General features: G+C 40.7%; 2 protein-coding genes across 3 annotated transcripts; both read right to left on the minus strand.

Annotated features, from left to right (window-relative positions):
• Positions 1-304: 304 nt before the first annotated feature.
• LOC118120754 (espin-like protein) lies at positions 305-17,590 on the minus strand. Of its 2 annotated transcripts, XM_047342837.1 has the most exons (12): positions 17,491-17,590; positions 16,423-16,765; positions 14,901-15,091; positions 11,184-11,370; positions 10,912-11,094; positions 10,640-10,771; positions 5,233-5,397; positions 4,989-5,130; positions 4,648-4,820; positions 4,343-4,507; positions 2,083-3,044; positions 305-1,360 (listed from the first exon to the last, which is right to left on the minus strand). In XM_047342837.1, exons 2-12 carry the CDS (start codon positions 16,714-16,716, stop codon positions 829-831), a joined length of 3,126 nt encoding a protein of 1,041 aa, XP_047198793.1. In that variant the 5' UTR covers positions 16,717-16,765; positions 17,491-17,590; the 3' UTR covers positions 305-828. The 2 variants fall into 2 exon arrangements, with proteins under 2 accessions (XP_047198793.1, XP_047198794.1); XM_047342838.1 differs by lacking the exon at positions 10,640-10,771.
• Positions 17,368-24,345, minus strand: scly (selenocysteine lyase). Its single transcript, XM_035176008.2, has 14 exons — positions 24,211-24,345; positions 23,715-23,790; positions 22,672-22,767; positions 22,436-22,545; positions 21,348-21,448; positions 21,105-21,261; positions 20,403-20,530; positions 20,018-20,173; positions 19,839-19,945; positions 19,719-19,755; positions 18,600-18,683; positions 17,992-18,091; positions 17,746-17,821; positions 17,368-17,663 (listed from the first exon to the last, which is right to left on the minus strand). Exons 3-14 carry the CDS (start codon positions 22,761-22,763, stop codon positions 17,510-17,512), a joined length of 1,302 nt encoding a protein of 433 aa, XP_035031899.2. The 5' UTR covers positions 22,764-22,767; positions 23,715-23,790; positions 24,211-24,345; the 3' UTR covers positions 17,368-17,509.
• Positions 24,346-24,404: the final 59 nt, after the last annotated feature.

Consider the following 24,404-nt stretch of genomic DNA (forward strand, 5'->3'; position numbering starts at 1 on the left):
ACGCTGGGCTAATGTCAGATTCCAAACAAGATACATGGGACCCACAGCTGCTGTTACAGGCACATGCTTGGCATTTTCAAAATCTTCCTGGAAGCTAGTAAAAGAGGTAAATAGCATACTACCAGGGATTTGTATGTTGCAATTGAACAACAATAAAGCCATGAACGACAAAGTGTGTAGTGTTAGTCCACGTGGGGTTGAGATACTGTATGAGAGGTTTTATTTAAGGCGACTTAAAACTAAGAAAAAAAGATCGGATATAATTTAAAGTCTGCAGAAAATGCCAATAATCGAACATTCAACATGTCTGTGTAATGTTTTATTTTGTAGTATTATTAAAATTGGTGTGCTTCCTATCTGACCATTGGCTTTCTTGAGAATATTTAGCATAGCAGGGTCTCTTACAAAAGACAAAAATAATAAACTCAAAACACACTTGGTTACTTTAAGCACTCTTTTGTAATAGGGCTGGGTATGGTCTGAAATGTTTTGATGCCAATACGTCTTTAAAACCTGAGTTTCAAAACTAGTATCAAAATATCAACACATTATATTACCATAAAAATGTTTTTTAGATTTTTAACAACATGGTCCAAACTTCTTCAATTCACTGATGTTTAATCTTTAACACAATAAAATACAGTATAAAATTAACAAAATGATCAATGACATTAGGCAATATCTGATCAAAGAATACGTAAACAAAGCGTTCAGTGCCAACTTTCAACAGACAGTTCAATTCACAATTCAAAAAGTACTTTGGTATGATACCCAGCCCTAACTTCGTCTACATACAAAGCATACAAAAATATCAAAAATCACAACAAGCTACTCAAAATCAAAAATCTCTGCCTCTTTCTCTTTCCAAAAAGCAAAACTACGATCAATGTATTTACAAATCTCTTCATTACTGAAACTGGAGATGTCAGTTCCTCGGTAGACCATCCCCTCATCTGGCGTAGGTGTCTGTACAATGACTTTAGGGACCTGTCTAACCTCTGGGAGGCTATGTTTCACCACTTCTACAGTGATTTCAGGCTTACTCACAGTATTTCCAAAGAACTTTACTTTAATGTCCTCAAAGCCGTCCTTCCACTCGCGGTTTCCAGCCTCAATGTCCTGTATGACAGCCTTGTGAAAGTCCCTGACCATTTCCCAGGGAAAGCTCCCGACATGGTCGAACACCTCAAAACACAGCAGGTGCCTCATTTTGCGTTCGTCCACAGGCAGCTCCAACTCCAGGATGTGAAAGTAGCCCAGCATGAAGAGATCCAGGGTCAGGGAGTCGTACTCCACAGGCGCACCGTCCAGACGAGGAAGGAACTGCTCTGGGGAGTAGAGGGCCTGCTGCCTGTGGAGTCTGTGGAAAAAAGATATTGTATTTAAAATACTACATGAGAAAAAAGCTGAAAATCCTCACATTTGAGAAGCTAAATATTCTGAATTTTTTGCCCGGTTGTTTAGCTTGTTAGATATTAGCTGGCTAAAGCTTTCTTTAGCAGCTAGTTCGTTGCCAACTTTGATGTTCATTTGTTAGCATGTAGCAAATGGTTGGTATATAGGGATCGCAATACTTTTATTGTTTTACGTTAAGCAAGAATGAGCCCTCGACATCTACATGTGGAGCAGGTCTTCTACCGTTGAGCCTAGGGTTGGTATTTTATTGGTTGCAATCTGCAGCTCCTCCGTTAGATGTCACAACATTTTACACACTGGTCCTTTAAAAACTGCTACTGATAATGAGCTTAAAGTGACTCAGTCCTAAAACCAAAAGAATGAGCTAAAAGAAGCTAAGAGCTCCATAGAGCAGAGTGAAACTTTGCATTTTCTGTGGGTTTGTCATTATGAGGATACCATTTCACATGACACAGTTGTTGTTAGTCCATTGTTGATAAGTGGGGGATTTGAGTTAGTGAACATACTTCAGGTAATTTGACAAAATACTTGATCGACTTTTGTTGAACAGGTGTCTTATAAAACTGGCATTTCTTGAGTAGTGCTTCTTGAGTACCTAGTGAGTACCTAGTGAGTTTATTATTATAAATTATTATTATTATTATTATAAAAGCTATGCAGTCGTACCTGCGTATCTGTCTAGAAGGGACACTGGAGATCATGCTTCTCCAGTTTCCCAGCATCTTGTTGACAGCACTCCTCTGCTTGAAGAAATGTCCCATAGAACTGTTCATCATCTTGGACTGGGCACTCTCTAAGCTGCCAGTACGATCAGACTCAGATTTTTCACCCACTCCCCGGTTGCCGCCACTCATCTTCCTCTCTGCTGCGTCCTTGCTCTTCAGTGTCACGGTGTAGGCAGATTTCTTCCAGTGGCCTAAGAACAGCACAACTATACGCTCTTTTCTAAGGCTTGTGGTCTCCAGAACATCTGCGACATTTTCATCATAGTCGATGCCGGAATCACTGTTCTGGTCTGTTTCTTTGGCGGGATTCAAGACTTTAGGTTGTTTGTCGGACTCTGTGGCCTCGAGCTGTGAGGAAGAACTTAACACAACCTCTTGTTCCTCTGGCTCATCTGACAAAGGTGAGTTCTGTGTCTCAAAATTAGACTTCAGAGTCCTCACAGACACTCCAAACTCGTGGATCTCATCCTTGATCCTCTCCCTGCGTCCTCTGGTGGAGTTCTGTCTCTCTGGGGCCTGGGAGAACACTGTGATCAGGTCGGTGTTGGGCATCTTGCAGTGGGGCAGGTCTGTCAGGTTGGTCATGAGCAGAGACATGCTCTTCACGATGCCTGAGATGCGACCACACCACAGGGGGAGAGGAACTTGACTCGTGAAGTTTCTGAACTGCGTGTTGACGGTGATGTTGACTATGGGTGCCGGCAGAATGTGCCTCAGCTCCTCGGCGAGTCGAGCCAGCTCCAGCTCATAGCCTTCACTTTTCCTCTGCATGGAGACATTGGCAATCTGCTGCTCCAGATAGATGAGGTCATCCTCAGTCAGCAGCTCACCAGAGGGCCCCAGGATGGCATTATGGGCTTGGGAGTACCTCCAGCTGACTTTGGCATATCTGTTCCCATTTTCCTGAGAAAGGGCAGATAAAAATGTAGCTTGTCATATTTAAACTCCCCTTTTTAACATTTCAAATGGCCTAGGCGTGACAAGAAAAAGAGTAATGATACAGTAAAACTGTGATCCAAACCTCAAAAATATGACTTGACTAGTTATGTGTTATGTGTTCAGTGATTTGTTTTGTGCAATTAAAAGTAAATGAGGGCAAACATTTTGTTTTGTGCAGATGCTGATTTAGAACAGCATCGAAAACTCAGACCAAGATTTTCACTTTGCTCATTGTGGTCGGCTTCGCCTCATTAAGCATTTGTTCGAGAGATGATTTAAATTTTAAGTAGCCTGAACAACACTTTTCTCATGACATTTTTAACCTAAACGAGTCCAAAACTAAAAGATAGAGTTTACTGATCGGATGAGGCTGAGAAAAGCAAGAAATCCTCATATTTTAGAAAACAAAACCAGAGACTATTCAGCATTTTCCCTAAAAAAGACTCAAATGGTTAATTTATTAACAAAACAAACAAATCAGAAAGGCCCGGTCTGTAGTTTGGTCCAAGCTCGTCACTCTGTAGGAAGTTACTGACAACAGAATAGTTGTAAAACTACAAACAATCATGGACAATGCGTGACACCCCCTTTATAAAACACTGGACAAACCAAAGAGCGGCTTTAGCTACAGACTCATTCCACCTCGCTGTGTCAGGAAGTGGTACAGGAGGTCCTTCCTGCCGACTGCCATCAGACCTTTTACCTCATCTACCTTCATATTTTATTATACGTATTATTATAAAACATTCATACTTTATACAACATCTGTACTTGCTTTGAATCTCTTTTTGTACTGCACATTATGTACCTGTGTCAGGGCTGCTAACTGTGTTCTTTTTTACCTTTGTATTAACTTTGTATTTTGAATTTTAGTTTTCTGTATTTTTGCATTTCTGTACTTTCTAAATTATTTTACTGTTTTAACTTATCTCTATGGCTTCAAGTCCAAAATAAGTGATACATTTTCTGTCGGTTGACTAAAAGTGCCACTCCTTGAGCTGCCCTGTCTTATGTTTTTCATCCAAACACCATATCGTGAAGAATGGTCCATAAAGCTGCAGATAGGGTAATTTCTATCTATGAACTAAACAGGACAACATGAACTAAAATGTGAAGCTCATGAATTTAAAATCAAACGAATCTCATCGACTTCTGGGTTAAAACAATGTAGCAAAAACTGTACAATTACCACAGTGGATTAGGGACATTCATAATCTAACCATAGAAAATGTATAATTAAATCATCTTTGGAAAGACATTACCTTCCTCCTCTGATCCTCCTCGTCCAGCAGCCTGGCCTGCAGCTGTCTCACCATCACTTGCCTCTTCCACTCAGCAATGGAACGGCCTCTCTCATCATGTGTGGGGACCAGATAGTCGATGTCTGACAGGTTGGCCTCCTCAGTGGGCAGGACGACCATTTTATTCTGCAGAGAAGAAAGCAACACTTTAGTTTCAGCATCTTAACTAAAGAAAGGTGAACAAAGTTCAGGGATCAGCCACAGCATACCTGTTAATGCCGTGGCTGATTGGGTGAACAAAATAAAAAAGCGTATTATTCGCTTACTGCATGTCCAGTGAAAACTCCTGATAATCCCGATTGCTTCAGAGACTTAATGGACTTCATGTCGCCGAGGAGATTTCTACCAGCCAGGAGGCTTGTATCAGGCATTATGGTCTTATCAGCAGAGCAAGTTATCTTCCTCCCAGCTGCATTGGGCTGATTGAAACCTTTAATAACTGAAAAACAAATCATAGCCACTCATGTCTTACTCATTCAATGAGTTTAACGATACACATTTTTCCATTAAGCAATACAATAACCATTCAATGCCAAAGCACAGTTTGTTGCTTCACTAAAGTGACTGAGGAGGGACTCATTCAGATGACTAATAATGTTTCTCTCACCAGAAGTTGCAATATGAACCTGCTCTAATCTATTGGCTGTGGATTTCCCCGGCCGGGCAGGTGTGGATGAAGCGGGGGGTACAAGAGGTGCAGAGGCGGGCTGAGGGTATCTGGCCTGCGGGGGCTCCCCACTCTCAGGTTGCTAGTTTGGGAAAACAAAGAGACACAGTGCATTTGCTTTAGGTTATAATATGAAATCATGAAAAGAAGAAAAAACATAAAAAGCAATCAATTCAGGGTTTACCTTTAAACTATCCATTGGTGTGTTGCTGCTGTGACTGTCACTGCATGTGTCACTCAGGCTGCCGTAGTAGTCGTCCCTGCTGCGCTGCAACAGCACAGTGGACTTCACCTTCTCTTCTTCCCCCACTGGAGGGATTACCTCAATGAGTGTATCTGTCTGCAGCGTCTGCAGATATCATAGTCGCAACATTATTATTTTAGACAATAGAAGGGCAAATATGATGAAACTTGTAGAAAAATCACGAGGGGGTTTTCAGTTTAAAGAAAAGGTGATACAAAAAACTAAGAGAAATGACATACTGGCATCTTAAAAGAACATAACCTGGATGAGATGAGATTGCTGTTGGTAAATTTCCAACTTCTCAACTCAGAAATAAAATCTGACTTTCAAGGACTGGAGACCAATGACCAATTATTACTAAAATACTTTTAGAATAATAAGCTGAAAGTCTGGACTCTCGCTGTCCCAACTCACCACCAAAGAAGAAAAAAAAAAAGTGACATTTTCCCTGCTTGATGTGGAAGAAACTGACCCGAGGAAGCTTATTTCCTCAAAGACACAGCATTACTCCCTCAACACATTTGAGGTTTATGTAAAGATAAGAACAGTAACATGTATTTGGTTCAGAGACAGATAGCATATGGTAGAAAAACACAGCAGGTTTTAGTAGATTTCACACAGACAGAAAAAAAGTAGCATTTGGAAGTAATAGCAGGATTTGATTGAATTTCTCTGTCAATACAACATGTTAGGTTAATTCACTCTTAATTACAGTGTGTGTGGTAGATCTGTCCCCACTGTAAGTATGCTGTATTAGGTTAAACATGGAAGTAATGCTGCATTGTTTTAACAGGCTATATATTATAGGCTATCAAAATGTGCTGTATATTATGCTGGTAAAACAATTCTATCTAAAAACCAAATATACACATAAACTACACAAAATCATTGAATTATTAGAACGCCTAAATGCAGGGTAACACGTCAAAACCTCTTAAAGCCTGAGGACATTCAGTACATAAACAACGTAGTAAGCAACCTTGAATAATTGGCAGCATTTCACACTGCTCTCGGACGGATGTATGGAAACATTTAGATCTCCTTTAATGAACCTGCATTGTCCTAATGCACTCCATGCAGAAAGCATATCCACTGTAGCTCTCCAAGGACATTATTAGTAACCAAAAACATCAAAGGCAGCCTAATATGCTGCTTCGTGCCGCGGTGCTTTGTGTCCACGAGGTGGTCCTCGCCATTTCCTCTCACACTTTGATGTCGAACAGCACGAAATATGCTGTGACACCGCTCAGGCGGAGGAATAAACTTCCCCGAAGTTGTGCAACCCATAAATAGATAAACAAGGGAGCGTGATTTCTTTGTGACCCTTCTCGTAACAGTTCAATGTCCTAAAAGCTTCGGTGAACCGGCCCCTCGTGTGTGCGTGTGTGTGTGTGTGTGTGTGTGTGTGTTTAATTAGACCCAGTGGCCAGAGAGCATTTGGTTTTCATCAGCACCCCATCATAATTGCCACGCAGATATAAAAAGCCTAACCCTGTTTTTGGCCTGGCTCCACTCTCCCTTCTATCAAAGACCACAAAGACCCTGATCACTACAGATTAGGAGCCAAGAGTTAAGAAACAGCTACTCAGTGCTGTCTCATTGTCAGATATGCAGCTCCAGTAATCTGCGCTCCTTACGGGCAGAGCCATGAGAGAGTTTAAGTATTTCAGAACACCATGTGTATTTAAGAAACATGTCTTGTAATTCTGCGCTCTGGAATCAATCACTAAAACAACCTGCTTCCATGTGAAATATTCATGTTCTCGGTGATAAATTGAAACGTGGAATGTATACAGTGGGTGTACATTATACACAGAGCACTACAGTGTAAATACATGTCCACTCACATGTTGAAATACTCTCAGGTTTCCTGTGTGGAGGTAAACGCCAGTGAGGCTAATAAATGACGGATGCAATCTTTTTGCCAACTTTTACAGCTTTTTTGCATCGAGTGTAGCTTAACAACACATGACAATATTTGACTACTTCATACTCGAATTTTGTCACAACTCCTGTTGCAGAGAGTAGATTTAGAAACAGAACAAGATTCGGAAAAAAGGGGAAGAAAAAAAAAAAATCATGTCCAATTTGCAAAAATCAACAACGGCAACCGAGGCTCAAAGTAAGGTCATGAGCCTGGGGTATTAGTCATGCCTAACCGTAAGAGGCCACTTCAGATCAGAAAACAGGTCAAACACAGCCAAAACATCTGCCAGCTACAGCCTCTTGAATAGAAATGACTAAACTTAATTTACATTTTACAAAAATAATTGCTCAACCTGTCTGGTTACTTACATACAAACAAATGCTCCAAAGAAAAGGGAATAAAACACAAAAAAAAGTGGTGAAAACATAAAAAAGTACTGTAATGAATACAAAAGCCAATGAAAGTGATAAATAAACCAACCTAAAGCTCACTAACCTTGACCTTGTACAACGCAGCAGCACACTGGTGCGACTTCACTGCACAACGAAGCTCCCGAGGCACTGACTCATGCAGCCACTGCGTGCTGAAGATGTGCCGACCACTTGTTTGACAACATCATCGGCATCTCTGCCAGTGGCCGAGGGCCGCCAGGCAATAAACAATAAACTCTGGTCGGAGAATGCTGTTAATAATTAAGCAAAAGGATAGGGTGGCCGGTAATGTCACTAATACATGGACAAACCAACGGCCGCGTTGTTGCACGAAGGGATGTGTCAGCGGAAGACTTGTCAAAGCAGCTGGAAAACAGACATTTTATCCATGTGTGCGCTCAGGTGATCTTTCCACTTGGGACAATTGCATGAGGCAGCTAATTCATCAAGCATCTTCTTCTTTTTTTTTACGGTGGCAGCGGAAATACAATATGACACTATGAGACTAAGTGAAGGGCTTTGTCTGTTAATAAGGTAAAAACAACAAATGTGTAGTGACAAACTTTAGCTGTTTTTCAGGTGTTACTGCAGAAATCATAGATAAAATAATAGAAAAGTGCTGATATTTACATTATTCCTCCTGCTCCAAACTAGCTATTAAGCTATTAAGAGACCCATTAGAAACCTTATGTGATGGGGGACAAATCCACAATCCAGTGCAAAAATACAGTCCACGCTATATTTAAGGTTAATATAGGGCTTTATCTGTCTGTTTTGGACACATTCATATTCTGTTATACTAAATATACATTAAAATACATTAGGAACGGATCATTTCAGGGCCAGAATGGAAAGGAGAAATGATAACCGAGAGGAAATTACATTGTTTTACCAATTAATAAAATAAATGCTGTCCCACAATCCCAAATTATCCATATTTCTTTGGTATTTCACTTAAAAACATTACATAAACAAATACAAATAGTTAAGAATTCATTCTAAATAATCGATTCATGGACTAATTGCTGAGAGCGTGTGTGTAATGCAGCCAGACTTTGCAATTCATAAAAACCAGTATATGTAAAAAGGTATAAGAGCATGTGTTTTGTTTCGCATTGCAAAAAACGTGGTGATGGATGAGACTTGTTTCCTCTTTCCAAGTATTCTAAAAATACACATCCTCAAACAGCAGTATCTTTGGCAAGATCGAACTGAATGGAGAGCAAACGCCACGTTTGTGTGTGAAGTAAACCTCACGCCACGCACTGTTTATTTGATTGCAGCTGTTTCCGAGATGAGAGATGAGGAGAGGTTGACGGTGCAGAACAAGTCTGACCTTGTTTTGCAAGCGATCCAAACATGCAGAGAGGCCAAATACGCAGCCCCCGCCCCCCCGGTCAACGTCCCAATCCATTTAGGTCGCTGCTCGGAAATGAGATTATCTGACTGATACTTTAGAACCAATGAAACCTCTGATCTATGCAGCACTTAACAAACGTGAAACGCCTCCAGAAATGTAATTAAGGGATGTCTACTTGAACAACTCATCTCAAGCACAGTAGGCCTCGACGAATCACACACTGTTCTCCAAGGATTCTCAGGATTTAAATAAATGAACTGGTCTTCCAGGTTCTCTATCAGATGACCCCTTTGCTCCCATCAAGCCTCAGTTTGTGTGCAGCTCATACATGGCCAAGAAACATAATACAGCATTCTGTCTGCTACCAGCATTACACAGTATCCAGAGGTGACAATCATAGCACTTCCAAGTCTCTGGAAAAAAAACACATGACACACAATCAAACGTGTGTTTGAAGCCAATGACATCCTGCGCTCCAAGTCCACAGAGGGATTGAGTTTCCGGTTCCAGGCATCAGAATGGTAAAAACACTGAAACTTAAGCTTGTGGATCTCATAACGGGCTCAGCCCCTGGGCCCTCCACCTGAGCCGCTGGAGAGGGGTAACTGATAGGCCCGTAGCCGGCGGCAGCTCTGCCTGTGTTCGGTGCCACAGCGGGCCCCTGTGCTAATTAGCTCTCCATTGTTGAAGGGGGGATTATTTCTGAAGGGGATCTGGGCGGCCACGCCTCGCTGACTCGCTGTCACCATCCTCTTCATGTATGAGTGCAGCTCTTCTCCACTGACCTATTCATGGCTTCTACTGGCCAACACCTTTCGATGCTCTGTGTACATCACTGTGCAGCCTGCGCCATAGGCAGCAAGTGAAGTGTGATGGGGAGAAACACGGAGAGGCTGCCTCTGGACAGCTGTAAGGATTTAAGGTTCACCAAGTGTGCTGAGAGAGTGCTCCCCATGGGCTCCTCCACTTTACAGTGTTCTGCGTTTCCTATTTTAAATCAACTCAGCCAGCTCGAATTTCAACTTTAAATGTACTTATTATGCATCTTTGTGAAAGGAAAACAAATGACTCAGGATATAATGTTTCTGAGCAGGCTGTACACACCACACAGGCCAGTGTGTACTGTTTGAAACTTGACTTGAACAGGCGTCACCAGCACAAACAAGGTGTTAACACTAAAATATTCATCAATCACATTAAGTAGCGCCGCGCTTCCCGCACAAAACAAAAGGGCCAATCTCAGAGAGTCCTCCGTGGCGAAACTGAGAACGAAGAATCTCCTCCGGCACTCACGCCATTATAGCTTGTAATGCTTTATTAAACACAAAAGCCTTCATTCTCCACTTTCTTAGAGCTCTTAAACTGAGAGCAGAGCAATCAGGCTGAGTGGAGGGCAAGAGGACAGGCTTGGCCTGAACAAAATACATGTCACAAATGAAGAGAATGATTCACTGACGTTCCAAGATCTTCCAGATGTTTGCTGTTGACCGTGCTCCCCGAACTGCGTGTAGCTTTGATTTTTATGCCAAGGTAAACAGCTGGGCAATACTGACACACATACAAAGCAAGAGGATGAGAAAATGGGAAACATTAAATAAACTGTAGGTGAGAGAGAGGCAGAGAGCTCACGTTTTTCTCCATGGCACGGAGATATGTGGCACATTCACAGTGTCCGTTGTACTCGGCCAAGTCTGCTGCTGTGAACCCATCAATATCTTGATCTGAGGGGTTCGCTTGATTGGCTAAAAGGATTCTACAGCACTGATACAAGGAAAACAACAAAATGAGAAGAAGAAGAAGAAGAAGAAACAATATGCTTTATTTATTGATACAGCTTGTTATATTTACACAAGAAGAAACAATAACAACAGCAGGAGGTAAAATGAAAAGTTTTGCCAAACCTCCATCTCTCCATTCTCTGAAGCATCATGAAGTGGGGTCCCTCCCCAGTAATCTGTGATGACCTTTGAACCCAAGTGAAGCAGCCTCTCCAAGATGCAATAGTGCCCCCTGCTGGCCGCAAAGTGCAGAGCAGTCGCTCCATCTCTGTCTTGGCTGGACATGCTGACATCAGTAAAGGTCACCTGTGTGGGGTGAATATAAAAAAAAAGATTTAACAGATTTAGGAGACACTTTATAATGATGCAACATAAACGTGGATTTCGTAACTGACCAGCCACACCAGCACAGTTTGGTGGCCCATATGAGAAGCAGCATGCAGGCAGGTCATGCCATCATGAGCCCTCAGGTGGACGTCAGCCCCGCGGTCTTTGACAAGATACTCTACAACATGCAGGTGTCCCTCCTGACAGGCCAGGTAGAGCGGGGTAGCACCGATCCATGTCTGGTGGTTCACACACCTGTACTCCAACAGACAACACACAACAACATGGGTAAACAAGGTCAGATTAGCCATTAACTCCTTAAATGTGACCATTGTCCGAATTTTATGTCAGAGGCAACACAACAGTTTGATATGAAGAAGACCCCACTGTATGAGTCAAGATGCACTAAATATGTTCTGATCCGATCTGAAAATTTGGCCAGAGAACTGTTTTTGCTGAAAATATTGGATATAAAATACCATCATTTTATCCTGTGAAACATTTGTTCTAGTGTGTCACAAGTAGCATATAAATTCTTGAGATACGCCCATGAATTTGACCACTAACATCTAATCAGCTCCTCCCTGAGTCCAAGTGAACATTTGTGCCAAATTTGAAGAAAATCCCAAGAGGCGTTCCTGAGATATCATGTTCACAAGAATGAGTCGGACGGACTAACAGACAGAAGAGACACTCGGAGACAGAATGGCTCTGTTGCCTGCGTAGATGCATAAAAACCATGGATAATAATGCACATAATGAAATTAAAGATCCTTACTAGGGAATATTTAAACCAGATTTTTATGAGAAGTATTTAAAAAAAGTGAAATTCACTACATGAGGTCCACAGAAATGATGTCAGTGGTGTTCTGGAAGGTTTTCATTTGTTTTAAACTAAATGCAACAACTAGTGAACAGTGACACCCCTGTTGTGACATTCCCTGATGCTGGCCCCGGTTGGAACTGACTTTATTTTCACAGTTTTTCTGACCATTATAGGAATTGATCAACATTTGGAGAACAGTATATACGCAGCAGCACAAATGATACAGATGGATACAATGAAGTCAATGTTATGGATTTAAGGGATACACTCTATAACAAAAGGAAAATATGCATTTTATTGTTTGCTCCTAAGCTGCAACTTAGACTGTGTTTCAAAAACATGAAATATTTCTTTTTTCTTTTTTTCTTTGGAAGAATCTTAGATCTAAAAACTTTTGACTTCCTGCCTAAAAAGCCTGTTAGGACACAGCAGGGCTGCATTTACATTGACGTACGTACTGTACTTCAACAACCACAGGGCTGAGTTGTGAGTGACAGCGTCTCGACATGTTTTATTCACGTGGTCTGACCTCGCCATGCGTCATGCAAATTACAGTCATACTGTCCTGTAACAAGGAGATGAGGCCGGAGAGCCAACATATCTGTGATCTCGTCCTCACTCAGTGTCACACTCTCAGGTTTGTGATAGTGGTCTGGCTCCTGTTTCCCGACATTTTCAGTTTTTGAACAACTTATTTCTGTCCAGTGATTCAGTTAATTTCCTAATCAACATAAGCTTGTTTGAATTGTGTAGTTGTATGTGTTAATTACACATTATTACTGTGTTAATGTGTGAGGTGGTTGATCAGATATAGTTTGTTGAATCACATTGGTAGGAGGCCAAGCATATGGAAGGGATGGAAGGGAGTTTCTGTTGGAAAAGTCACGACTGTCTATGTAAGTTTTTACTCATAAAATAATGATTCTATTAAATGAATTAATATTAAATTCTTATGTTTTATAGTTTTACATCTGTGGTGACTGCAATGTTAAGTTTATGTGTGTTTTAAAATGTGCTTATTGGTGTAGACTGAGTGAGATTTAGTGTGTGTTTTTCAGTTTTAAAGGTATGTATGTATATTTTGAATTGTGGACACCAGGAAGACTCGCTCTACTTTAGGGCACAGCTAATGGGGATCCTAATAAATAAACAAACAAAAAAAACTAATTGGTAAGGATTATATTTAAACCAATGATTTCCAATCTGGAGTACTTATAACTCAGGGGGTACCTCTGCAGTGAGCAGGGGGCACAGGGAAAGGACTTGTGCTTTTGACTGCTGCAGAAGCACCACCAGACTGGTGGTTGCAGATGGCAGGACGGTCCCTCCATGGCAATAGGGTGCTATTCTAACTCCAGGCTTGGTTCTGAGACCTCTTGCTTTGGGTATTACTGAGGCTGGAACCCCCGACTAGAGTTGATAGGGCTCAGGACCACTGTGGTTCTCCATCTCTACTGTCCGCTTCAGGATATTGTGGAAATAAAAGACATGCACTTTAAAAGAGCCCAGGGGCCTTCTGATTCTGTGTCAGTTGGCCTAAGGAAGTCACTGAGCAACTCCTGCCTCACATATCCACACGTTCCCATCTTATATCTCAGCCCCTTGCCCACATTTAGAAGCAGCATATTTTGGCCATCCAGGTGTAGATACTCTCAAGAAAATTCATTATAACAAATACACTGAATCATTTTATAATTTATTATAATATCTACATAATTCTTCTAATACTTTCATTCATTTAAATATCTACACTAGTCATGCTAGTGACTGCGAGGCTGGACTAGAGCTAAATGCTCACATCAGCATCACAACATGCTACAATGATAGTGCTGGCATGTTGATGTTTGGCAGGTATAATGTTTATCGGTGCTGGTTTCATATGTTACCATGCAAACTTTAGTTAAGTGGCTTTAAACAGCTAAAACAGATGGAAATGTACTGTAATGACACACCTTCCTTGATTGGCTGCCAGTTAAAATTAGGGTTGATTTCAGGATCTCTTAATACATTTTTAATAACTTTTATAGCTAAGGTCCAAATTCAAAAATAGAGCTACTAACTTCCCATGCTGTAAACTGTAATCGGAGCTCTTCCAACCAACTCTCGCTAGCAGTTCATAAGTCAAGGCAGGTCACTGAGGGTGATTATTATTATTATTATTATTATTATTATTAATAAACCTATGCTTAAAACATATTTTTACATCTTTAATGCATAATTTTCAGTAGTTTTAATGGTTGTTACTTGTTTTTAATATTTTCTATTCTTTTGTCTTTGTTTCTGTTCTGCTTCATTTTATCCCCAAAAATGTTGTAAAGCACTTTGTAAACTTGTTTAGATAAGTGTAATAGAAATAAATTATTATCATTATTATTGCATTTGACCAATTAATTGGACACAATGAAATTTGACTGGATGATGGCGCGAGTTGAAAAGCGAGACTCATATAAAAATTATGACAATTCATCTTGAGGAGACAATCAATGTGTAAACCTAATGTCCCAATGATCCTTTTCATAGTATTTCAATTAACAGCTAAGAATTAAGCCTCATGGTGGAGTTAGGTTCAAGTTCACCAAACTCAGCTGAATACTTTGTGTGCACACAGTGAAAATCTGAACAAACTGTTGTGTCAATCCATGTTGCAGATGTTGACAAATTTGAAAGAATGAGTGCACATTTTGACCATCTGGTAGCACTAGAAAAGAAGTCCGATGAGCACCGAAGCTGTTAAGGACTTTAAATATCTGTTGTAAATTTCATGGCAGTCCATCTAATAGATGTCGAGATATTCCTCAGAGGTCAGCCTCATGGGGGTGCTAGAGGAGCAGTCATGGGTTCACCACAGTCAGTGGGATTCATCCTCTAAGGAACGCAAATGCCTGTGTTGAATTTTTCATAGCAATCCATCAAACGGTGTGGGGGATGCCACCAGAGAAAGCGAGTGCTATGAACTCACCCAGGCGCCTGCTGAACGAGTAGTTTCAAACAGCAGAGGTCTCCTTTGGCTGCAGCGTAGTGAGCGGGAACTGCTCCACAGTTAGTCTCCACCTCGGCCAGTCCCCCGACTGACAGCAGCCACGTGATGACCTCCACGCAACCGAAGCGAGCCGCGAGGTGAAGGGCTGTGGCACCGGCAGCGTCCCTGTCCTGGAAACATTCATACAGTTCAGAGTTAGATGGAGTAAGTAAACAAAATTCAACCGGACCACATTACTGATTATCGAGACACTTCATGCTTCATGCTCTGGAGCTACTTCACAATTACTGCTTGTCATTAGTGAGTCCTCCTCAAACAGTTCTACGATATACTGTCACTTTTTACTGTTTGTGTGCTGGACGTTGTGTGCAGAGCTTTTTATAAACAGTCTATGGTGCAGAGTGAAGTTAGAAAACTTTGTGTTCATCCTACCTGGTTTAAGTGCATTGAAGATTTTATTGTAATATTCTTCATAAAATGTAATTGAATTTCCTTCATGACTGTTCACGTGTGTGGTTTATATAAAAGTTTGATTGATTTACTGAACTGGTCGTTATTTTTCCATACATTAAATGTTTAACATTAACATTAACATTAAATGTTAAATTCACAACTTTTCATAATAAAAGCTTGATATAAAGCATTTCAGCAACAAAATAAATGTGGTGATTTTACTTTGAGGACGACCTACTAAAGAGGAAGTGATTCTATGAACGTTGTTGTCATCATGGAGATTTGCACTGGCAACTCTCGAGTATGTCTGTGTCAGTCCCATATGGTGAAATAAAAATAATAAAATTATAAAAATACAGGCTGGATTTTATTGGCCGCAGACCGCCAGTGGCTGACTGCTGCTGTAGTTTATCTGAGGACGTCAAAGACATGTTCAACTCGGTCAACAGACTGAAGGCAGCCTGCATCGCCCCGACTGACTGCTACAGAGCACTGGTCGCCTGTTAATTAAAATTGTGTTAATATTGAACGTATCACACGTTCTTTTGCAGGCAATTTACCATAAACCCACCAAATGTGAAGCCAATGAGATGAGCGGTTCACGAGATATGCTTTCCACAGAAAGGCATACCTTTGTAGAATTAGTAGGTAGATGATTTTACAAATGCAATCATGATGCTGTCGTCCAGAGTTGAGAATGTAGAGTAGATAGAAGACAGTAGATAGAAATTACTCTATTTCACAAGTTGCCACATTTAGTGGGAGCTCCCCTCAACCCTCTAACTACACTTGCTACACGATACTAATGGGTACCCAGTAAGTCAACACCATATGATGTAATCAGCTGGTAATACATGTGAAAAGGTTCTGCACAGCACCGTTTACAACTGCAGTGATGTAACTGTACTCTGGGATCAGTTAGATGACTATCTGAAGCCATCGCCTGATTTTCAACTTGCACGCAATTAAGTCGGTGGAAGCAGAAAACTGGACACGTGGCATCTATCCAAGGCATTGGTTTACAACTGCTCTCAGTCGATCAACTTACCTCCACGTTGCAGCCTCCCTGGTCCACCAGCCACCGCAGCTCCCGGATGTGGCCGGTGGCCGCTGCGTCGTGGGCCGGCGTGGCCCTGTTCAAGGCCCGGTGATCAGCTGCCAGACCCATGTCGCTCACCAGGAACTGCAGGCACTCCAGGCGTCCACACCTGGCCGCGTGGTGCACCGGGCTGGCACCCTGAGTGTCGGTGATGGCTGGTGAGAGGTGACCAGAAGACTCCAGCTCCCTCAGGGTTTCAAGATCCCCTGCTCGTGCCGCCTGGATGGCCCGATGAAGCACCATTTCTGGCTGCTATGGGAAGGCTGTGGCACACAGAAGAAGCTCGCTGGAGCTGTTTCGATCCCAGCAGGTTACCGTCATGTTTTCACATGCACAAACTTGCATAGAATAACCAAAAACTCATGCACTCATAGCCTCCTCCCGAGCCAGGAAAGTGACACCCTATCGGTAGCCAGCTGGCAAACACGGCCGTTAGGAGAGAGAGGAGGGGGTCAGAGGCAGCGAGATAGAAAGGTAATGAAAGACGGGTGGAGGAGCAGCACTCGTGGCCCCCTGCTCTCCTTTGTGTGGCAGTGACCATATGCTGGCACACGCACCCGCGCTTCACTGGAGATGGGGGAGCTGAGGCAGCACGGAAACTTAAGTAATGGGAGAAGTCGGAGCCAAGGCATGCTGGATTACAATGAGACGATTTTTTTATATATATTTCTAAAACAAAAGGCTGATAAATTTGCAGGATTGTAATCTAGATGGAACATTTCATGGCCGATTAGATCAGTGAAAAGAGTTTTTTATTTTTTTTACAAATGTATGTTAATATTTAATTTCAATAATACTCATACAAGTTGCCCTGGGTCCAATTAGCTGATTAGCTACTCATATGACGTGATGGAAGCCGAGTAAATGCATCTCCTCATAACATCACCCCACAGGTCACTTCAAGTTCTCCTTTATTATTTATATAAAAATTTTCATCCATTTCACAAGTAACAATAAGCACAGGTGGTGAGTGTTTAACCCTGTACATCCTTATTTGACCTCCGGGATTTACTTTACTTTGTGCACATGAAGTCCATCAGTTCATTTCTTCCAACAGCTGCACCGTTTCCTTCAGATCCTCCACGACTGCATCCACATCTTCCCTGGTCGTCCCCCTGCCCACGCTCAGCCTCAAAGCATTGGCTGCCACCTCTGAGGGGACGCCGCAGCTCAGGAGGATGTGGGAAGGCCTGTATCGCAGGGGAATTATGTAATGCTGATCATTCTGGTGTCTGAACAAAGGCAGAGCAGGCGACAGAGGGACTCATTTACCTGTTCCCACTGTCCGAGTGGCAGGCGGCTCCGACACTGGCCAGCAGCCTCCTACAGTTGGACAATACCCTCCAGCCTAAAGCAGGACAGAGAGAGATTAATGATTCAGAGGCTTTGTAGTTTACAAATAGGCCAGTGCAGGTCATGAACTGCCTGTCACAAACATTGGTGTAGGGTTAGAGGACACTGTTTGGACTCGCAGGCCACAACAGACGCAGGTCAGAGACAGAAGAGTCATGACCTCACCTTGTAATGTTGGGCCCAGGATAGACACATTACATGTGTTGGGGAGGATATCAGAGCCGGGGTAATGGCTGTTGAAGTGGATCCGCTCTTTAAATATGGCCTGGGAAGGACAACATGGTCAACTCCTAAAATATTGTTAATAAAGTTTATCATTTTATTTTTTACTAAGGTTCTAATATTTAACGATCAAGAAGTATCATCCACACTTTCTCCAAACTTTGTCATCTTTGGAGATCCAGCATTTAAGGTTCTTGCTAAATACAATATTTCTATTAGTTGTGTAATATGTTTGTTTTTGTTTTTTTAAATGACCGCTCCATCTATATACCTTGTATATTTCAACATGTGCACATATGTACTTATGTCTTAATTACACTGAACCCACTGATGAGAGTTGGGGGCGAACTTGTCCCTCAGGAGCAGTGTATAACGCAGCCTGGGTAATATCTTAAACAGTGTCTCTGAATCAGTGTTACAGAAGAGAAGAGTTATAGTCTATATAACATAAGAAATACATTTATTTGACAAAGTAGGTGTAAAACATTCTTCAAAATAAATTAAAAAAACATAAAAAAACCAAAAAACATTCAAAATAAAATCAAACCAACCCGCAGTCGTTCTTCCAGGTAAAGTTTGATACTTTGCATATGACGCTGATAATCTGACAGATTAGCGGTCACCAGCTCTGCAGCCTAAAAAAACACAGGCAGGAAAATATGTTTGAGTTAGAGTCTACATTGACTTGACAGGAATAATATACTTTTTTTCTGTATTTAAACACTATTAATTACTCTGGTGAGCACTTTGCATCATATTTTACATAAGTGCCACATAAATAAATGTATTTACAAGGTAGGATATAACATAGAATATATATTTTTGTAATACAACAAAGAAAACATACAAATACTGTAACTGAAAAAATACTGCAATCATTCAGCTGTATGTCGTATGAATATGACAACTGGAACAGCAGATACATCTTTTTAAGAGTAGTAATAGTTGTAAAAATGCTTGACCAAAAGTAATTTATTCAGCATTTAGTTGTATTTCCATGCAATAAATTAATGGAACTAATAACAAATGATTGCAATCTGCATTATTACCAAGAAGGAAAAAAAAACACAGAACAAGTTTTTACAACTGCTCAACAAAACATGTGTTCTTCTGAATTGCCTATAACTGATCTATAACTATCTACAGCCTATAAATTACTGATATGGTTTGAATGTTTGAATCTACTATGAAACTTGGTGGAAGGATGTGGTGGGAGTCAGGGAAGAACATTTTTATTCAATGTTGCGAGATTTTTCAAGTTCACTTTATTTTTGTATGTAATGTTACAGTGTATATTTTGTGTATTTTATATACATATCTCTGTATTTCTATATTTCATTTTATTGCCTATTATTATTCTATTTTCTACTTGCTTTGTTATCTACCTTGTTTTTTATCTGCTGCTGTAACACGGGAATTAGATAATCTCATCATATCTTATTTGATGTTGTCTTAGAGAGTAACAGTCAGGTGTCTGTCCTTGGCATCAGGTCACTGATATGAGTTTCAGCTCTACTGTAACGCTCCTATCATCAGAAATATTTACCAAACTATCTCAGCATGAATTTTATATTAATTGCTTAGAGCTAAATATTCTAAAATAAATTCTGAAATGTATCCCTGTAAAAAAACGAAATGACAGCAACACATGCATAGAGCAGTAAAGTTACCTTTCCCAGACCAGCAATCATGGGTGTGTTTTCAGTGCTGTAATATTCAGAAAGAAGGAAATTAGATCTTTTGACTGTTGTTATTGTTTCATCATCAACGAAGACAATGTGTTATGTTACCCTGGTCGGAAGTTTCTCTCCTGTCCTCCTCCAAACAGCATCGGGTACAATGGCGTTCTGGTTCCAGGGCCGCTCACATACAAAGCACCGATCCGAGGGGCATAGAACTAGAAATGGAACAAACCCGGTCTACAAAATGTTTTGCCAGATTTACATCATTTATGCAACAGATTCCTGACCTTGTGTCCCACTATGGTGAGGTAATCCACTCCCAGTTCACAGACATCCACTGCGACTTTCCCCAGAGCCTGGGCAGCGTCAGTGTGGAGCAGTATCCTGAGACGCTCATGCTGCTTGTTGAGAGATTTTATTCTCTGGCAGATCTCTTGGACTGGCTGACAAAAGGAAGGTGTTGATTTTTTATATTAAAATGCCATTTAAAAAGTCACATTAGAACACAATACACAAAATAAGCACAAAGTCCTCCTTCAGAAATGGGCAGATTGTTGTATTCAAACATCTTTTGGGATAATAATAGATTTTCTCCAATATCTGTGCTGTAAAAAGATTCACAGTTGAACATAGAAGACGGTGTCAGGTTCCTGAGTGTCTGTCTCCTCTCACCATCATGACTCCTGTCTCATTGTTGGCCAGCATGATGGAGATGAGACACGTGTTGGGACGCACCGCCGCAACGATGTCCTCCACCTCGACGCGGGCTGTCGTCTTACACACGGGAACAAATGTAACATCTGTGACAAAAACACAATTAGTCTAACATGCCAACAAGGGGAGTAGATGTATGACGGCTACTCTTTCAGTTGTTAATATATAGACATGATTACTTTAATAAACTAAACTGTATTGGATGAACTGAGATCTGCTGCAATTGTATCTTCATTTAAAGAAGTCTTCAAACAGGCTTTTTGAAGGTAATTGTATTTATGTGGAGTATTTAATGTATTCAGTGTTTTGTATCCCATGTTTTACAGTCCCAAATCGTATATATGATATTAATTTACCATTACAACATAGTGGCAAACGTAACATAGTTACATAGATCATTTTGGGTAAATAGGATAATAATTCAGGATTTTAATAATAAGCCATTTATTGGTTTTAAACTAATATTTATAGTATGACATTAACAAACATGAACTAGCCCATGATGCAGAACAAGCTCATTGACATGCTTTACTCACGGTCTCCACCCTACATGTGTTGACCTTGTCAGGACTCAGGCTGTTAAACCAGTTTTATTCCTAAATGGGCCAGGTTCCATTTAGTTTGCCTGCTATGCAAAGTGACTTCTTCTTGTCCACCCACCTGCCTTGCCCTCTCTCTGCAGGTGCTCGGCTACTAGTTGGACCGAGTCATGTTCCACAGTGGAGGTGATGATGTGTGGAAGGCCTTCACTTTGCTCTGCAGCTCTGCGGTTTCTCCTGAAGTGCTCCACAGCAGTGTGAAGCACCAGGTTATTGGCCTGAAAGATGAGTCTGTGATGAGCCACGGGTGTATGAATGATACAATTATAAATTTGAAAATATATAATATACAGATATAATATACCTCTGTTCCCCCTGAGGTAAAAAGGATGTCCTCTGCTCTCCCTCCAACCATTCTCGCCACATTCTCTCTGGACCGATTAATGATTGCCTTCGCCTTGGCCCCTACACACAACGAGATGTTTTATACAAACATGTTGTTTCCGCTCTCTGTTCAGACCTGGTGTTAACATCCGTCAGGAGAGATCGGGTCACAAGCGAGCAGCTCTAAGTACGTCAGCTCACAGTCGGCATCAGAACACATCCTGAGTACGTCTCCTGTGACCCACCAGTGATTGGCTCTCACTTCCCCGCTCTATATGCAAATACACACTAATGTTTTTAGCCAGTCCGACTGTACAGATGTGTCTGTATTTCAAAGTGTGACAAGTAAAATGTCAATTTAATTTGGATTTAATCTTTGCATTTGTATATTTAAAGTTATGCTACAGAACACTGTGAGGTATCCATGGAGTTGGGTTATTCCCTTGTCATCAATAGCTCTAAAGAAACTGATACTTGAGCTTTGGAAAGTCACACCCCCTCTACTTTACTGCACTGGAAGAAAGAAATGTGTTATTATCTGAACATGCAAAACATAATACCCATCAAAAAGAACCATTCAATCCACTTTGAAATTATATGGTAGGAAGTATTACAAGCATTGAATACATGAAAAGTGGCTTTTATATTTAAATTTGTGTTTAGGTTGTTGTTTTTTTTTCATTCAGTCTTTTCTTGCTGCTTTGTATCTTTGTCATGAGAAGGTGGACAACAGTGTTATAATGTAATTTAGGAAAGAAAACAAAGGCTGTTGTTGTGATTGAAGTTCTGCTGATGAAGGATAAAAAAAGATTTAATTGAGAGATGTGACTATGGTTAAATATGTGACAGGTATTTTTATTTAGTTTTAACGTATTCTATTTAAGTTGATCAGATATAAAGATACTGTGAGAGCTTGTTTGTTGGATGTGTGGTGTAAAAGTCGGTTTCTTTTTGTTTAGTTAAATATATAGCTGTAGGTGTTTTGTTTTGTCGATGTGGGTAATGTCAAGCATTTTAAATTAAATATATATATATATTTTAATTAGGTGCAGAGCAAGTATGTTAAACCTGCGATATAGTTGCTGCTTGGGTTTCCCCAGGCTTCCTGCAGGGCTTCAGTAACGGCCTGGGTCACTTCTGGTTCCAGCGGAGTAGTAGCATTGTAGTCCATATAGATCCTAAGTTTCATTGAGTGCATCAGAGAAAAGCTTTGTCACAACATAACAAAACATTGATCATAATTCTGTTCTCAGTGAATTAAAGTCTCATGACAGACTGACACGATGTGACTGAATCCAAGCTACCTGTCTAGATCCATCTCTGAGAGATGATGAAAGGTATTTTCAGTGAAGGTGTGACCTTTCAACAGCATGATGTCATCAGTCTGCTTTGCCATACTCCTGAGAAGAAATTGGAAAATGAATAGTAAATCTGTAGAGCTACACTTTTCTAATCTGGATGAGGTGCTAGTCGACTCCTGCTCCTGGCTGCAGGACGATGTCATTACATAAACACCGCCAAAATTATTCATGCCTGAGAATCAAATTTCACCTTTTCATTGTCCCATTGACTTTAAATTTAATTAGGACCAAAATATCATCCATAGATTACAAATTATTCAACAAAAAACTTAATATCAATAAACAGACATTTATTATAAACACTTGCAGTATGCTGACATGTGGACATCTGGATCCATCTGCCACGATAACAACCAGAAAGTTGATGTAATACATGAAACTTTTGATTTTTTTTAAATGTTCTATAACAAGTTGTTAGTTTTTACCTAATAGCTAAAGAATAAAATAAATATGTATTGTGTACCAAGTGAAGCATATATAACATATATGTTATATGGTCAGAAACCAATGTATGTTTTTGTGTATTTATTCATGCGTATATTTAATGTGCGTATATTTTAACTATTTATTTATAGTTGTTAATGAGAGCAACTCAAAAATGTGAAAAAGTGGGATCTGCACACGTCATCCAAATTCAAAAGATGGAGATGATAGCGACATAAGCATTTATCTCAATAATGAAATAACAATTAAAGCCTGAGCAGTAGGATTTAATCCGGATTCACCAGTAACGTGTACCCTGAGCGTGCTCTTGTTAACATGTGTATGTCAGGTCAGTTTAACATGTGAAAGCTATGTCCAAACACTATTCTGCATACAACTGGAACGAGCTCCTAAAATAAAAAAGCAACACCCTCCTATTTCATGGAGTCATTTCCTTCTTATGGTTTCATTATGAAACACTGTGACAAAACTTTGATTCAATCTGTCACTTTTTGCTCAAATATATATTTGTCTGACAGTGAGTGAGTTTCAATGACACTGACCTTTGGCAACTGGACACGTATTAAATGATGAAGTGACTGTATCTGGATCAGTGAGTGAGTGCGGAACAAGCAGCAGCTGGAAGGGGAGAGGACATGTTCAGTAACAACAGCAGCAACAGGCTCATAATGGGATTACTGATGAGAAGTGTGTGTTATCATGTCAGCTGGGTCTACAGAGGTTTGTTAGAAGCTAACTTTGAGCTAACATGACATCCAAGCTGTCAACGCGTGTTCACTTCCGCTGCTGACGTTGAATTTAGAGACATCCAAACAACGTGTGAGACAAACATCTGTCCAACCGAGCTGGAGGATTAGCCTCCTGATGCTAACTCTCTGCAGGTAACATCTGTGCACTGGAGCTAGAGCTAGCTAGCACTGCTAACCCTGGCATGCTAACATTTATCTGATGTGAATATCTTCTTATAAGATCGGAAGAGGAGTCGTGTTGTGTCTCTCCGTGTCACAGTGTGTGTGTGTGTGTCTGTGTGTGTCTGACCTTGTGAGGTGATGTGGAGTTGTCCTGAGAAGGTTTATCACTGTCTCTGTGTGTCAATCATCAGCTAGCAGCTAACCACTGTGCGTGTGTGTGTGTGTGTGTGTGTGTTTTCTTAAAGGGAAAGCTGTATTTTACGAGGTTATAAAATAAATACCCCTAAAATGTATACGTGGGAATGGTTTTATATACAAACT

Source organism: Hippoglossus stenolepis, chromosome 14 (assembly GCF_022539355.2).
Source record: "Hippoglossus stenolepis isolate QCI-W04-F060 chromosome 14, HSTE1.2, whole genome shotgun sequence".
NCBI classification, from domain to species: Eukaryota; Metazoa; Chordata; class Actinopteri; order Pleuronectiformes; family Pleuronectidae; genus Hippoglossus; species Hippoglossus stenolepis.